General features: G+C 28.1%; 1 protein-coding gene across 3 annotated transcripts in view; it reads left to right on the forward strand.

The window, feature by feature from the left end:
• Nucleotides 1-989: 989 nt before the first annotated feature.
• The window catches only part of LOC105367833 (Ubiquitin specific protease 8), a 20,061-nt gene continuing 3,419 nt past the window's right edge, over nt 990-17,631 (forward strand). The window contains exons 1-7 of one of the 3 annotated variants that reach the window (XM_011506651.1): nt 990-1,309; nt 1,595-1,874; nt 2,462-2,596; nt 2,903-3,268; nt 5,347-5,453; nt 5,524-5,731; nt 5,879-6,016. In XM_011506651.1, coding sequence (XP_011504953.1) covers nt 1,005-1,309; nt 1,595-1,874; nt 2,462-2,596; nt 2,903-3,268; nt 5,347-5,453; nt 5,524-5,731; nt 5,879-6,016 — 1,539 coding nt within the window. In that variant the 5' untranslated portion in view covers nt 990-1,004. The remainder of the gene's footprint in view (nt 1,310-1,594; nt 1,875-2,461; nt 2,597-2,902; nt 3,269-5,346; nt 5,454-5,523; nt 5,732-5,878; nt 6,017-17,631) is intronic. The other 2 variants (XM_011506652.1, XM_011506653.1) reach the window with 2 other exon arrangements.

The following is a 17,631-nucleotide window of genomic DNA, read 5'->3' on the forward strand; positions in this document are numbered from 1 at the left end:
ATATACTTTTTCATTAAATTTATTTTTACTTTGTATTTTATATCGTATAAAATCATTCGACTCTATTGAATCGTCTTATTTCATATTCGAAATATCATTATCATTTTATTTTTACCTACAGACATTTCATAACGCTTTATATTTCTCTTAACAAACTTTATGCATTACATTCAGTAATAAGAAATTATTATACGTAAAATTATAGAATTCCTAGAAAATATAAGAAATAACTCGATCGAATCATTTATTAATGCATAAGTAAAGTTATGCGATTAATATTTCTTTTTAAATTGATGCATACTATATTTTGCTTATTTTTGCCATTAATTTATATTAGTTATTTATATTAATTAAATATTTCAATTTAAATTAATATTAAATTTAACAATTATTTGTAACTGTTAATTAATCGTTGATTAATTTATCAATGTATAATTTGAGAATCATCTAATGTTAACGGTACATTATTTGTGGTTTTAATAATATAAATTTTTATAAGAACCATAGGATTTGATAATTAAACAAATACAGTGAATTAATAATCTTTTATTTTATGTTATTTAGGTGATTTGACCATTATTATTATAAATAATAACAAGAATGGAAATGAATGATGAATTGATGAAATTAAATGTATTAGCAATAATGAAATTTACTGACTGGAAACCAGAAATATTAATATTGAAATTAAATTCTTTATACACCAAAGCACTGGATGGTTTAAGTGAAAACAGTTATATCTATTGCTTAAAATATATAAAGTGTGTCGAATGGTTAAAGAAACAAAAGATGAATAAAGAAATCCTGGATAAATATATTTCATTAAACAATGTAAGATATATTCCTTCCTTATTCTTTATCTCGTATCTCTTAGGCACATACATAGATACAGATAATATGTCTGACTTATTCGTTTAATTATTATTGATAATAATGTAATTATAATGATTATATTAACTATTTATTTCACTGTTTATATACAGATTGAAAATATTAATAAACAGATGCAGAGATTTAAAGACAAGATACAAACAAAAAGCATTAATTCTAAAGCTACTGTGAATGCAAGTTCGAAGCATAACAATGATAATTTTCTTAATCTTCCGGATGTTCCGGATGATGAGCCACAGCCAAAGGAAAACGATGAAATCACTTGTAACGAATTACTCCAAATTCTGAATGAGGAGAGAAAACATAATAAAAAAAGATTACTTATAGTTGACATAAGAAGTAAAAAAGATTATTTAGAATCAACACTAGCATTCCAAGACAGTTTGATTAACATTCCAATCGATATATTAGAATTAGAGTAAGCGTTTATATTAATATAGAGTATTTTATGAAATAATGAATAGCTTCATGTAATATAAATTCAATATAAATTAAATACAAATCAATTACTCCACTATCTATCTATAAAAATTGTTAATAATTAAAATAAACAAAAGAAATTTTTCTTTAAGTTGAGTATATTGATGTATTAAATGTATTAAGTACGTGTATTAAATTGAATGGAATTCAAATAGCATTATTTTTAATTAAAATGATACTTATTTAAATTATTCTTAGTTTCATATTATCATATTATTTTCAGTATAGTACAAGAACATTATAATTTTCTGGCACTTGATGTTAAAAATGTAATAGAACATTTTAATGAAAAATCTGTTCATATCGTTGCCTTAGTTGCTTCAAACTCTTCCTTTGGCATTAAGAAAAATAGTAGTTCTGTACAATTATTAAAAAAATTTTTAGAGAAATGGAATATATTTCCAAAAAGATTCGTTATTTTAAAAGGAGGTTTTCAAGAGTGGAAAAAATGTTGTCCATCGATGATTAAACATCGCACCGCAAAAGAATCTGCTATGATAAATGTAAGTTTTATATTTATTTTTTCGAGAAACTATAAAGTCCCAAATATACAATTGAACATTATTTATTATAAATTTTGCAAAATTATTTTAATTCTCTTCATTTAATATGAGATTAACTTGTCTATGTATGTTGATAATTTCAGGCATTAATTTTAAATTAAAATCACACAATTTTGTATATTTACATTATATGAATACAATGTTTGGGTGTAATTATTTTTATAATAATAATTAATCTTTGATTTACTTTTTTTAATATTTCTTGATAACCTTGCATGAAAAAAATAATTAAATGTTCAACAGAATTATGTTTAATTATATAAGAATTGAATGTAAATACAAAACATATAAAATATTATTATTCTCATTAAAATTACAATTTAATGAAATTATGTATCCATGCAACAAAAATTATCATGTATAAGTATTATTTTAATATTTAATTCATTTTGTATGCATAACTTTAACACAATTTTATACGATAACATTTATAATTGTTTGTAATTCTTTTAAACACTTTACAATTGCTAATGTAAATTGTAATGTAAACTAAAAATAATAATGTAATAAATTTTAATTTTTTGAAGGATATATTGGATAACATATCTGATCGTAAAAGTTACAATTCCATTTCATCTACTGAAAAGTTATCTCCAATATTATCTACTATACACCCACCTGGTGTAAAAGTTAAGCAATTTTTACCATCAAATTTTGAAGCTGTAAGTTATGTCTTATATATTATTTATTGATTAAATTTATTCGCTCTTAAATTAATTTTTTCTTTACTTTTATGCAATTTTATAAATTGTATTTGAATCTGCAGAAGTGGAATATAAAAAAAATTTCCTATTCAATATGTAAATGTATTCATTGTCGTCAAGGTTGATCTATTTTTCGGAAAAAAAATTTACATTCCCTACATTCAATTACTGTAGAATATTTAAAATTTATAATATATGTAGTAAAGTATATTTTCTTCTCCCTATTACCGAGCGCATGAAGTAAAAAGCTTTACACATTTACAGAGCAAGAACGACGCGAATACGTTGAGGCTTCATAATGAAAATAATCGAGACCCAAGCAACTCGACAGATAACTTCTCTAGCAAATCTGAGGTCATGGCTAATGACTCGCGGCTTCTACGCAACAATAACATGAAACAGGTGAAAATTGTACTTGATAAAATACCAATGGAATCATGTACAAAGCTACCATTAAAACCACCCGTCGATCGTAGCAATAAGCCGAATCTTGATCACAAATTGTCCGATGCAAAAGATTTGCAAAAGAACTTTACCGAAGTGCAGCGATCCTGTTTGCAGCATGAGAAAAATTATTTTGACGGATGGTCTCGAGAACAAAGCGACACTCTGAGAAAATCGAGACAAGAGGTGGTAAAATTTTTATGTTTTATAAATTTATTTGTTTTGTAAATATGGTCGTAATAGCAGTCGTAATATGGTGATTTTTAAATACAGTAGCCGTTAGGAAAGTATCGAGAAAAAATGTAGACTTGTATTATATTTTGACAATTTTGAAATTAAAAATAGTGAGAAATTTTATTTTAAAGTTTTTAGTAATTAAAGAAAAATCTGAAAAAGCTAGATTTTGATTCATTTTAAATTTCTTAATTTGAAACACAAAACTTCTCATTCAAAATAAGTGTAAGAAAATCAATTTTTTTCATTCGTAATTCTTAAGTATCTAAAACTGTAGATAAGCCGTAATAATAATAATTATCTCATAAAAATTTCCTAAAGAAATATATTTTCCTTGTGCATACTAAGAAATAGTATTTACATTTATTTATTTTTTCAAGTTAGCAATTAATATTCCGAGAGTAGCTATGAAATGTTCAATCGTGTAGCTTTCGTTTAGAAGTAAGATAAATAATATGCAAATATTAAACTGCAAAATCCATTTTTCTCTAATAATCTAAAAATATTTCGCTTCCAAAATTTAGTGCATTTTGTCATTTATGTAAATAGTGGTGCGTGTGGCGGGGGGGGGTGCGCGCGTGTGTGTTTATACTTAAACTTTAAGTAATTTTTAGAATGTAAACGAAATAAATAAATGTGTATATATATATATATATATATATATATATATATATATATATTTTTTTTTTTTTTTAATAAAAATTCATTTTTGTTCATAATGTACAAAATGCATTTAAAATTTATATTTATAAATGATATATTTTAATATATTAAAGTTAAAATATTAATCTGACGAAATATTTGTATCTTGATTGCGTATTATTGTAACTACTACTAAGAACATGTAAAAAAATTAAATTCCAGATTGATCGCAAAAGTTAAATTCTACTATTTTTGAAATTAAGATTTTTCAAAATTTCACATGATCTCGAGTTCTTATAAGATCGATTCAATTTTAACTACATTTATATTGTATTTTTTTAATTTTAATTCTTAAGTGGCAAGAGGAAGTATGATTATGAAAGAAATCTTTAACGAGGACATATAAACAATTTTCTTTAATATTCTTACATCTATACACTTCAATTAGTATCTCATTCCCAAAGGATTCTATACGCTTTAGTTCACAGACTGGCAATAATGATGTTAAATATTAGTAAAATGATTATCTTACATAATTAACTTGTAACAATAGGGAGAAAATGTATCGAGAAGTACACTCTTGTTAGCACATATTTCACAAAATGCGCAAGATTTATAGACAAACGGTATGCAAGTCGATATCAAAAATCACAAGGACAAGGGAAGGTAAAGGTGAATTCCTAATTGACATGAGTGACGAGTAGCAAGAGGAGAATATTTGTTGAAATAGCTAAAAGAAGAAAGGATTTATTTATTATAAATCGTTTAAGATAATAATGTAATTTGTTGCCTAACAGCAAAAGAATTAATTGCGTATACAGAATCGTATGGTTAATTTTGAAACGACGCGAAAAATCTTAGAAATCATTACGGATATGAAATCTGATTCTGAAATGTATCAATTTACAAAAAACACGTACGTATGATACTTTTACAAAGTCTAGGAAAATTGGAAAAATGAAAAAATAAAAATAAATTTATGAAAGTTATGGAATACAATTATTAATAATGTAAATGTCGATAAATGCATCTTTAATAACTCGTCTTTAGCTCAGTAGAATTGGAACTGAAATTACTGAAAGAACTGAAAAAAAATGTATTAAGTCTTAATTTTAATACTAATTGTTCTGTGTAAACATTATGCAACTATTTTAAATAATATAAAACAACGTTTATATTATATTATGTGATAAATAAAATATAATTAGCGACATTATATTGAACACATCTGTAAAGAATTTGTTTTTAAGTTTTTGTAAATCGATTTACAATCTTAGAATATTTATTTATGTGGCACTTGTAGATTGTGTGTGTGTGTGTGTGTGTGTGTTTATGTGTGATTTGATTGCATAATTGATTAATTATAACATATTTGATATTTGTTTTAGAAAACAATACTAAAAGGAAGAAAAGAGCAGGCACGAATATATCCAGATTTATCGGGTTTGCAATTACAACGTAAGAAAGAAATTGAGCATCGAGAGCAATATATAAAGTATGTAAAATAATGACTTATAGCTATTTTTTGTTTCTTAACGAGTCAATAATATTTTATCAATTGATAGTCGCGACAAAGAAAATATTCAAGAACTGAGAAAAAGAGTAGATCAATCGAAAATAGAACCTCCAACCTCGCAATCTATGGATATTGACGATAAGAAGATTTACGCTGTGCCATTAAAGCCCGAAAATTCGAATATGAACTCGGGACTTAAACGCTCGATTTCTAGTCCTAACCTCATGCAGGTAAAGAAGCTAAAAGCAACCCATCAAGTAAATATCGCTTTTACTTTTTTTCTTGTTTTTTTTCCTATTCTATTTTTTGCACGATGCTTGAAGTTTTGATTATTCAAATATTAAGCATACTATTGGAAAATTCAATTTCAATATTAATACAAAATTTTTAATTATCGACTGCAGGGGAAAAACGACCCCAAAAGGACACCTGATTTCAGTAGATCGTTGAAACCAAACAGAGGATATGATAATTTAAGTTCTGGTATTTCGTTAAAGAACAGAGAACAGTGTATGGAACCTGTTTACGCCAGTCCAGGATCGGTAAGAAAAATGCATATTATCCATTATATAATAAGATTTAATAATGTAATTTAATAATTAATATTTAAAATTTAATAAATAAATCGTGAATTTGCTCGGAAACAATATAAACGAAGAATATTATCTATCTTGTCTATTATCTATCTTATCAAAATATTATTTTAAAATATTTCCTTAATATACATCTTAAAAGCAAAGGAGTAAAAAAAAAAAAATTTTCACACCAAATACAATTAATTAAATTCTTACGTCTTAATAATTAAAACAAAGTAAAGACAATGTAATTACAATTTTCTCTATTTTATTACAAAAGCATCATCGACTTTGCCTTATCATTATAAATTAAGTTTACCTAGAAAAACAAAACAAAAAAAAAAAAAACAATTATCGATATATCAAAAATACTTGTCAATATATTCTCATTAATTTGCATGAATCTGTATAATTCATTTCTTTATAACAAATTAATTTAAATACTTTGTAATATAAAGAAAAAATTTTTTTGTAACATTCGTGTATTCAAAATAGAACATCTATTTATATTTATATACACATATTTTATTCGCATTTTACATATTTTCTGCAAAATTGTAATAAATAATTTTATTATCAATTCACGTTCCATTTCATATTTATTTATTTACATAGAAAATTCTATGACATTATGAATGAAAAAATTATTTTTTTTTAAATCGCAACTAAATTTAATCTCAAGAACAATTTTTTATCAGATATTTATTGATAATTGATGATACATAAAAAAAAACGAATTCTAACTCCATTTTACAATTTGCCTTAAGATATACATTACAAATTAAAAAGGCATGAAACAATGGGTACATTTATTAATCATTTTTGGTCAACAACCTCTTATAATAACTTAAATAAGCTAACTGTTAAAATAAGATATAAAATAATGATAAATTATATATTTTTTATATTGAATTTTTATATAATATTATTGTTTATAAGAATATAAATAATGTATAAAAACGCCCAAAATAAAAATACAATCGCACGTTATAACTCATATGCTCTTGCTTTATTTATTTATTTTTTTTTTTTTAACACATTGTCGTGTTATTTATACCGGTTCAAGTCATATAGAATAAAAAAACTTGTCTTTCGTTTATAAAAATTGTCCATCAATTATCGATTATATATATATATATATATATTTATTTATTACCTAAAAAATTCTTAAACTCTGACGCTGAATCTAGTAATAATTAATTTGTATTAATAATTTTATTAAATAATTTTATTTTTATTATTAATACAATTATATTTGTGCGTAAGATACGTAGTCACGTTTTCGAATTGAAAAACTTTTAAACACGCGACGTAGAAGTATGATAAAAACTATTTGCTGTATCTTGTATGTACTTCGGTATAATCTTCCTTTGTAGCCAATTTGCGTACGCAATATATACTCTACGACTTACCAAATTGATAGCGTATGATGAAATATTTGCAAGAAAATTTAATTCGTACTTTTGAATCTATAAATAATTGTTATTAATAAATCTGGGATCTATAAATGAATAATATAATCAGCTGTTCCATATTGCGATTCAAATTTTATTCAAATTATACATTTATTACTTGACGTAAGCCTAGCCAATACACATAGCAATTAGCGTTAACTTTTTATTTAAGATAAAAATTTCTTTTAATACTAGATAGCCAAGCCATTGAGTAGAGTTATTAAATTAATTTTTTTCTGTTTATTTATATTATTATATACGATTAAAACTTTTCTTTTCTAAGTATTAATATTAATTGAGAAAATATGTATGAATACAAAAAATTTATGCTTCAATTATTTAATGTGTAAACTTTATTTTAATCTCATTATAATTAGAAGTAAAAGAAGTAAGGTTAATTAACGTTATAAATCTTTAAGGAAGTTTTTCATAGCCATTGAGTATCTCATTTAAAGAATCGTAATCTTCAAATTGTAACTTTTATCTTGTTAATTTTATGTTAAAGCTACAAATATTCATTTTTATATATCAATACGGTCATTTAATAAATATTGTAATAATTGTAAGATGATCGTTTTCAAAACATAATATATATATATATATATATATATATATATATATATATATATATATATTAAAGTATTTTATAATTTATATCAAGTCTATTAATTAAATAAAAATATATTTTGGTGAATTCATCTATATGTATTCCATATAATAACTGTATTTATGAAAATTAAATGTATTGTTTTTTGTATTTTTATACAATATTTTCACATTTAAACGAGTAAAAAGTAAGTACGTTAGTTCAATAATATCTTTGCAATAAATTGCACTATAATTAAATATGATTTTTTGTCAATGATATGCTACTTATTATATTTAATCTTAAATGTTAGAAAGAGCAATATTTTCTTAATTTTTCTTTATTTCCGATATATTCAATAACTCTTCCTCCCACGTTTCATATTCTTTATTTTATTACGAGTGGTGATCCCCACGATTATTTCATTATTCTTATCTACGTATAATTTTGTTTGTAATATTGTTTAACTATAAATTATTGCAATTTTCGTCCATTAAATATTTGCTATCGTTATATAAACTTAGTCTACCACTGTCATGCGCGTCGGCTGACTGTATTTTCTATTTTTATTATTTATTTGCTTGGTGCGTTAATTTTAATGTTTATATTACTCTATATTGTCTCATGTGCACTAGTTACTATTAAACAAGTCATAAATTAATTGTGCGAGTTTAAAGAAAGTTCATATTCTCGTTGAATAAAAATTAAAGTAAAATAAATGAAATGTTTTATAAGCGATTGAATTTTGTATAGTAACTGAACAGACAAGATACGAGTACTTAATGACTTTAAAAATATCAAATCTACTATTTCTAAATATATTCTATATTTAAAATAAAACTAATATATTTTCGTGAATGATAATATTAAAGAATCACTGCCCGTTCTCAATTTGTAGTTTATACATGATTATTATTTATAAATTTGCCTTCTTATTACTAATCGTTATTACTGCTGTTGTTGTCCTTGTCGTCGTTGTTGTTTTTATTATTATCATTATCATTGTCATTAGCATTATCATCATCATTATCATCATCATTATCATCATCATCATTATCAATATTATTATTACCATAAACTTCATTATCATCATCATAATCATTACTATCTCCATCACTATCACCGTTACCATCACCATTATCATCATCGTCGTCTTCGTCGTCATTATTATTATCATTATTATTATTATTCCACTATAAATTATTGTATCATTATTTATGCCGCATAAAGAAAAAGCAAAAAAGAAACAAAATTATTAGAAAACGTCCATTCTAAAAGCAAATAATAAATAATAAAGATATATATATATATATAAATTAACTTTGATCGTTCGTTAAAAAAAAAAACAAATATTTTATTTTGCGATAAAGTGTAAAGTTACACACGTTTGTCTGGCTCATGCGAAAGACAATAAAATCAATTAATTTATTTTTTAATTTGTTAAGATATCGAGCATATCTCGGCCAACACCGTGAAAATATTACATTATTAAGTTTCCGGCTGTCGATGGACATCGAATGAAACATAAAAAATAAAGCCATTGAATTCCATCTGAACGCAGCTCCAAGTATTCTCTTGCTCATATATCGTTTCGACTAATATGTAGCGATACGCGAAAACTATTAGAGATCGATGTTGTAATTGAACGAATTCATTATCTTGGGTTAAATATTGCCAAGCGAAGACACCTGTCTACCGATAATATTATTATACGATAGCTTTTGATGAATTAACGAAACGCATATCTGTATCGTCTCGTCGCAAGTCAAACAAAAATCGTCTATAATTGACGACATAAACTTTGCTCAGTTGTTCGCGGGAGCAATTCCCAGTACATCTCGCCATCAGCTGATCGTCACACTCTTGCAAGTATGGAGGAAAAAAATGCGAGACGAAGGATGGAATGGAGAAGAGAGGAGAAACGCGCCGAAAATCGCGCGCGTGCAGAGACGGCCGCGTTGACTCCGTGACGCTATTGTGTATCTAACGTCTACTGTTCTTTTGCGTACGGTTGGCCTTGATTGCGTGCGTGCGTGCGTGCGTACGTGCGTACGTGCGTACGTGCGTACGTGCGCCCATGCGACGAAGACGATGCTGGTGCGCGCGCGTTTGTATATAAAAATTCGCGGTAGCGGATAAATGCAAAATCACTCGTACGAGCAACGAACAAATCGCTATATGTAAACATACTCACATTGCCGAGCCTATAGTCGGTAATTGCTTTTTTAACGAATCGGGACACTCCAATGTCGTGATCGCCGCGGTTGAGTGGCGGTGGTAAAGGCGGGGTATGGAGGGGAGAGGGAGAGGGAAGCGAGCTCGAGCGCTGATAATGAGGATCTCTCACGCGACGTTACATCTAATATGCGATAATTTTCTTATCACGTGTCAGTTGGCTGGTAGCGCTCTCACTGGCACCTCGCGCATCACCAACCGATTCCACTTGGCGGCTCCTCCCGTCGCGGTTTCCGCGTGCGTTACGCGCATCTCGCCTCTCCGCCCCGATCCACTCCTCCTCCTACTCCTCACCCACTAGCGTTCTCTCTCTCTCTCTCTCTCTCTCTCTCTCTCTCTCTCTCTCTATCTCACTCACTCACCCACTCACTTACTGACTCTCTCACCCACTCTCTGTCTACCAAACAAAAACAAAAAAAAAAAAAACAAACAAACAAACACAAAATGGTGCAAATCAAGTTCTTCAACGTTGTTGACAAACGAAACCCCGTAAGTAATTTTTAACAATTGAACACTAAGGCTAGGAGAGATTGCGTTATTTACTCAAGTTTCCGAAAATCGAGTAAGCTTTAAGAATCCGTTATTAATTAATTTTGTGACTTGTGCTGTTGAAACGATCGATGATTTTGTCGTTCTTGAGTCACGGGGTTAGCGAGCGTCCGGAGTTAAAAAATGTCAAAGTAACCGTCCGATCTCTTATCGACGCGATCCATCAGATATGCGCCCGACTCGCGACTATTCGACTCGTATCCAACAAAGATTCGATAATCTATATCGCGATCTGAGACATTATTCGATTTCGAATTTTTTTTTCTCCTCCCCTTTAATATCACATGTACAATAAAAGTCGATGCTTCTTGGACGCGAAATTTTTTATAACGATGTACCTATTTATGTGTCGTTTGCCGCAGGCAATATAGCTTAAGCGTTCCCATAATTTAATTATATTTTAATCATTTTTACGAGAAGCTTACTCGCCACCCGGATCAACTGGATTCGAGTGATTTGATTTTGGAATATGAATAAAAATGCGTTTGAAAAAAAAGTTTTTTATCGACTCTATTTTGTAATCGAGTCTTTTTGAAATGCACGAGTATAATATGTGCAGCATCTGTACATTCATTGCATAATTGTTTGATTATGTAAAGAGAGAAAAAGGGGTAAAAAAATTTTACCTTAAAAATATAAATAAATAAAAAAATCAAATAATCATAATCATAATAATAATAATAATAATAATAATAATAATAATAATAATAATAATAATAATAATAGTAATAATAGTAATAACAATAATAACGATAATAATAACGAAATTGTGACTATCCCAAATAATTACCGGACGAGTGGCGTTCAAGTTTTTTAATGGCGCCAAGAAATAAGGCAGCTTTATTACATTTAATTAACTTCGTAACTTCTAAGTAATCAAAAAACACAATTAATACTCACTAAATTTGATCATTGATACGAGAGCAAAGGCATTAATATACGTCAAGGAATGTTGACACTTAATTTTTTATTCTTTCGTTACTTTTTCTTATAATTCATTCTTCACGATCATTATACAAATTTACAGAGTCACGGTTACATTATCAAGTTTTTATCTTCTCGGCAAGTTTACATCGGTCAAAATTACATAAATACAATCGCTTAACTGAAATTAACTAATTAATCGTACAAATGTGGATAATTTTGAATTGAAAAAAAAAATTAAAGTTTACTCTTATTCTCGCGCATGTGCGAGTTAAATGTTAAAGAAATCGTTATTAAAATGTGAGAATAGCTTTAATCAAATTAATTACATAATTTTATCCTCGGCATTGTATATTTTACAATTTACATTGAAACGCGAATCTTTATATTATATTTGAAAATTCAAAATAATTATGTACTTAGAGTTAGCTTCGTTAAATAGTAGACAAGCTTATGCAATTCTTATACCAATTTACATCACAAGATTTGAAAAAAAAAGTTTGAAATTCATTTACCTTATTTCAATAAGAACTTTAATAAAAGCCTTGAAATATTAGAACAATATTTTTGTTGCATATCGCAAAGTAAGGTAATCAAATATTTTTAAATATAAAAATAATATTTGTATGAAACTTTTTATCTTTTGACATTTTTAAACTAATTGTACAAGTGTTATTTTACGACCTGATGATTTTATTACGCAACCGTAATACATTTAATGTCTTGAACTCAATTGAAAAACTAACAGGATTATTATCTAGCATTAAAAATAAAAATTAAACAGACTAAAAATGAAAATTGTTTCGATACATCTACAAGGATTTTTCTTTTCAAACGTCAATTTCGTATTACCTTCTTTACTACTTCATTTAATAAATTATTTAATAAATAAGATAAAAGCCACGAATATTTATAAGTGAATATAATTTCTTTTATCTCTAAGGACATATTATTAGAATTATTGTGAACAAAAAAAAAAAACTATTTTATTTAAGTATAAACTACAATTATAACCAATGTCAATAGAGAATAAATTAAATATATGTTAGCAAATATTATGAAATTATTTGATTTTAATTAATGAGGTGCAATCCTACATTTTGTATCATATATAGTTTTTAATTTAATTTAAAAAGTGATTACAGAATAGCGAATAGATAGCAATTAACATTATTTAAAAATGCAAAATCTGGCACGTGTTTACGTACACTGATAATAAAAGAATGTCAGATTAAGTGTATAAATAATTTTTGTTAATTAATTATGTAGATCCGAGATAATCTATTATAAGGATCTGTAAAATATTATCATCTCTGATAAGTTAATTCATAATGCGAAGCCGATATATATCTGATTGTACTTCGATTTGAGCAATGCGCGTTTGACGTAGGTTTTGCCAATATTTTGCTATGAGCAAATAAATATAAAACGATTTCATCGGTTAAGCTAGGAAAAAAAAAATAATTAGAAAAGATTTGATTTTTTTTTTTCTTTTCGTTAACTACAATTCAGCCAAACGCTAGTTGCTGCGATTAAAATGTAAATTACATGGAAAGTAGATTTATCTTGGATCATCTAATTTTGTGTCCCAAAGCCCAAAATTGATATGAAATAAAATCGCAAATACATACTATCGAGAGGCTACAAATACCAACGTCATAATAATTAAAAGATTAATATATTTTCGACTTTTCAACGATGTTTGGATATATCGTAAAAATTTCACGGCACTGGTTACGACACTTCAATTCCAAAACATAATGGCCCGACAATTGGATATATAATTATCTGCTTCCGTATGCTGGGCTTCGAATAAAGTGCCTATTCATCGTGTAACATAAATATAGTCGATTTAATTTGTTATAAGAATTTGTTAACACGTGTATTGAGGTATAGGTACGCGTGTACCCAAGGGCTTCCCAATCCAATTCGTAACGGTCAGTCGTCCGCGCTAACGTCGCTAACTTGAAAAAAAAAACATTCAGTTTACGAAGGGCCATTGTTGCGCGACCTAAAGACAAGCGCGCGAGTGCATTATTTTTCATCGCAAGTTTTCCCCGTCTGAACGTCTAGTTTGAACGTACGGAGAGAGAGAGAGAGAGAGAGAGAGAGAGAGAGAGAGATTACGCGATTATAATGCGAGAGCTCAGTGTTGGATGCGGTCGTGGCAAAGTCGATGGATTCTTTTGGATCAGTTGATATTCCGTCCTTTTTTGTATTCTCGGATATGCACGTAGTTGAGGAAGACTTTAATATGATATATTTAGGTAGGAGACTCGTCACGAGATACGTTGGCGGATATTTCAAAAAGGTTTGTAGCGCACGTTGTTGGGAATTACAAGCATTTTTACGTTATCCGTCTGACGTATTTCTCAGACGATGCGCTTCGCGAAAAATATCGGGACATCCGACAAACAACTTAACGGCTGCTCGATCTCGTGTAATGACATTATTGACGCACTAGCATCCGTATATCATCATTGTTGGTTTAATTACGGATTATTACGAAGATAAGCCAACACGTGAATTTCAAATAGAGATTCATAATTTTCTATTTGATAAATCATCTTTCGACCCTAGATTTCTTTTCTCGCGCCTCCGCCTGACGTCATAATTGTTCTTCTCATTTTCCTATTTTCTTTATTTATTTATTAAGTTTTTCTTTTATTTTACACATTACGTCATTCTTGCTTTTCTCGAAGAAAAATAACGCTGATATTCAATGTGCCGTTTTTGCACATTTTTTAGTCATCGAACATCCGCCTGATTATTTTGTCTTTGTTTCTCTATTGATCTATGCGATCTTTCTTCTCGTATTAACGTTATATATATATATTTTTTTTTTTTTTTTTTTTTTTTGTTACATTCATTACATTCATTTTAGCCTGCAGTTGTTTCGCGTTTTTTTTTTTGCGATTCTCGCTATTTCTCGCTTAATTTTCACATTATCATTACAGTTTCAAGCAGATTAACATTTGTTAATGAACTGAATCTCTTGAACAAACATATCTGATCGTTATCTTTTGAACCTTAATTCTCCACACGAATAATTATTACAATTAGCTTCTTTTTAAAATATATGTAAATAATTTCAACTAATTCCTATAAAAGCATAATATCTCGATATAATTAATTTGATTTTATTTTACATATGAGATTAAGCCGAGTAGAAGCCCGCTAAACACACCTAAATAGTCATTTATTTAATACTTAATCGACATTGCTAATTACAATTTTTATTCAGTTTTTTTCCCTTCAATAACAAAAATACTTATTTATTTTTTAATTATAGGTAATAATAATAAAAACGATTTTTATAAATAATCCTTTTATGGAAAAACAAAATTTATTAATGAAGCTCATCGCATTATTGTAAATGAATTTTTTTTTTATAAATTGGAACGTAAATGAGGAGATGGTTTTTAAAAGAATTTTTTATCATTATTTGCAATAATTTTATATATATATATATATTTTTTTCAAATTTGCTAAAATAAAATATTCATAGAATTTTCATCTAATTTTTCGTTTACATTTCTATATTGTTATAGGCAATTAAAATTCCAAAATATCATTCAAATAGATTAAATTTTTATCTACGTAAACTTTTAATTTGTTTTAAGAAAAATGCAAATGAGAGGAGAGAACTTTTATTATTCCTCGTATTTTTTTTTCGATTTCTCAAAGAGCAATAAATCGTGTATTTAAATTAAAATATTTTGATTTTTAATTATAGAATCGTAATTAATTTTAAGTCGTTTTTTCAGAGTTTTCATCATGCTCAAGCACTCTTTTTTTCAATCTTTGACAAAACCTACGTAGGCTATAATTTTTTTTTTTTTTTTTTTTTTTTTTTTTTTTTTTTAAGGACAAATAGTCATCTTAATAATATTTAACGTTAATCTATTACATTTTACATACAGTTGTGATCATTAAGACGTAGGCTTCTATACTGCTTTATGATTTAAAAGAATTTTTTATTTTTTATTTTATCGCGACGCATGGAAAATCTTTACTATTTTGTAATTAATATAAATCGCTATTGAATTATAATTCGGTAATATAATTCTATGTTACTTAATTAGTTACTAAAGCTCATTGCTCTAAATATTTATGAATGACTAGTGAAACTTTATACGAATCGCTAATAAAAATAAAATTCACAATAAACAATAATTATACACATTATTGTAAGAAAATATAAATTTAGTATAATAATTTCATTTATATTGTAAATCTTAGGACATTAATTCTATTCATAATACAGACACGTGTTCAAAAAATAATTGCACAATCTGACTCGTCAGCCAAACGTGCAAAAATCAACTTGGAACAAAAAAAACCCACTAGATGTTGTATGGGGTTGCCGGGCAAGTAAAGGGTTAATGCATCGATTCAATAATTAACACATATCTTTATTATTGCTGTTTAATTCATTTATTTTACTTTATTTCCAAGTTGGGATCATTAGCCATGGTGAAATTACAAATGACCTTTATATTTCTTAATACTCTTGTGGCGTTGAGACATATCTGTTCATTGGATAATTAGAGGATAATCAATGTCTTATTCTCTGCATGTCACTGGTTACATTATGATTTACTGTAACAAGAAGTAGGTTATAATCTATTGAATATTATCACTAAGAGGTTATGGTGATTGTAGTACTCTGATCGAACACTGCAATGTTATTGTGTTTTATCTCAACACGTGTGCAGTTGCCTCTAAATATCGGTCGTAAGAGAGCCTAAATGGAGGTTATGCGAAGCTGTGCGCCACCTGTGACGTCAACAACTGATCGTTGTTCGTTACAGTGTGGCGTCTATTGTTGGTCTTATTTTTTAGAGCATGTTTGGGAAGCTTCACTAATCGGACTTTATCCGTCCGTCTTCTACATAAGCTGAGAAATCAAGAATGAGTACTAGCAGGATCAGTACTAGCAAAAATCAGGACTTACTTGAAGTGTATCGTGAATTTTCCAGTCTCTCTTGATTGGCTTGATGTGAAGTTAGTTCCCTTTCAATAATTGTAGCTCTTAAGTTCCTTCCTTCTCTCCAAGTGAGATTACAAGAATCTCAGAACCTATGTTATCTAAAGCTTGATGAGATCAATTTTAACTATATATTGAATATTCACAATAGTGGAAAGAACTTCTTATTAAAACTCAGCTAGCTAAACGACTCATCTCTCCGGTCCTCCTCCGTGAGAGTTGGTCGTGACTTATATCCTTCACTGTAAGAAGTATTTGGAAAGAGTAAGTGAGGGTACATTACGTAGTCCCTTCTTAAATGGTTCACTGGTCCCGCTCCACTTGGGATCCCTTCTTCCTTTATTAATTAACCAATCAGAGGTTGACCTTGGGTCGTACAATAGATTATGCACGCCTTCATTTCCACTTCCTTCCTGGCTGAGTCCCGAATTTGCTAATCGGGAAAGTGTCGGAAGGTAGCGAGCCTTTTCCATTGGTCACCTCTCTTTAGTTGCCTCATCCCTCTCTGGGACTTGGCTAGAAGAAGGGTACGCTTGGGCGTGGTCAATTTTCCAATACGATCGACCAGATGTGGCATAGCCAAGAACAATGCAAACATTGTTTTAAAGGCCGAGTGCGCACGTATGGTCATTGCATGTTGTCGCACGTACGGGTTTTGGGTTGCAGTGAATCAAGTAAATGTTTGGTACTCAATTCTTTACGTATATCTGACATTCGTTCTGAATCTACTTTGGGGTTCTCTCGGCAATAAACCCTTCAGTTCTACTGCACTGGGAGTATGAGCACGTTTCGCTAGAGTTTTCCAGATGTTTTATGACACTAGTGCAAAATAATTATGAGCAGG

This window comes from Ceratosolen solmsi, unplaced genomic scaffold (genome assembly GCF_000503995.2).
Source record: "Ceratosolen solmsi marchali unplaced genomic scaffold, CerSol_1.0 scaffold6, whole genome shotgun sequence".
Lineage (NCBI taxonomy): Eukaryota > Metazoa > Arthropoda > Insecta > Hymenoptera > Agaonidae > Ceratosolen > Ceratosolen solmsi.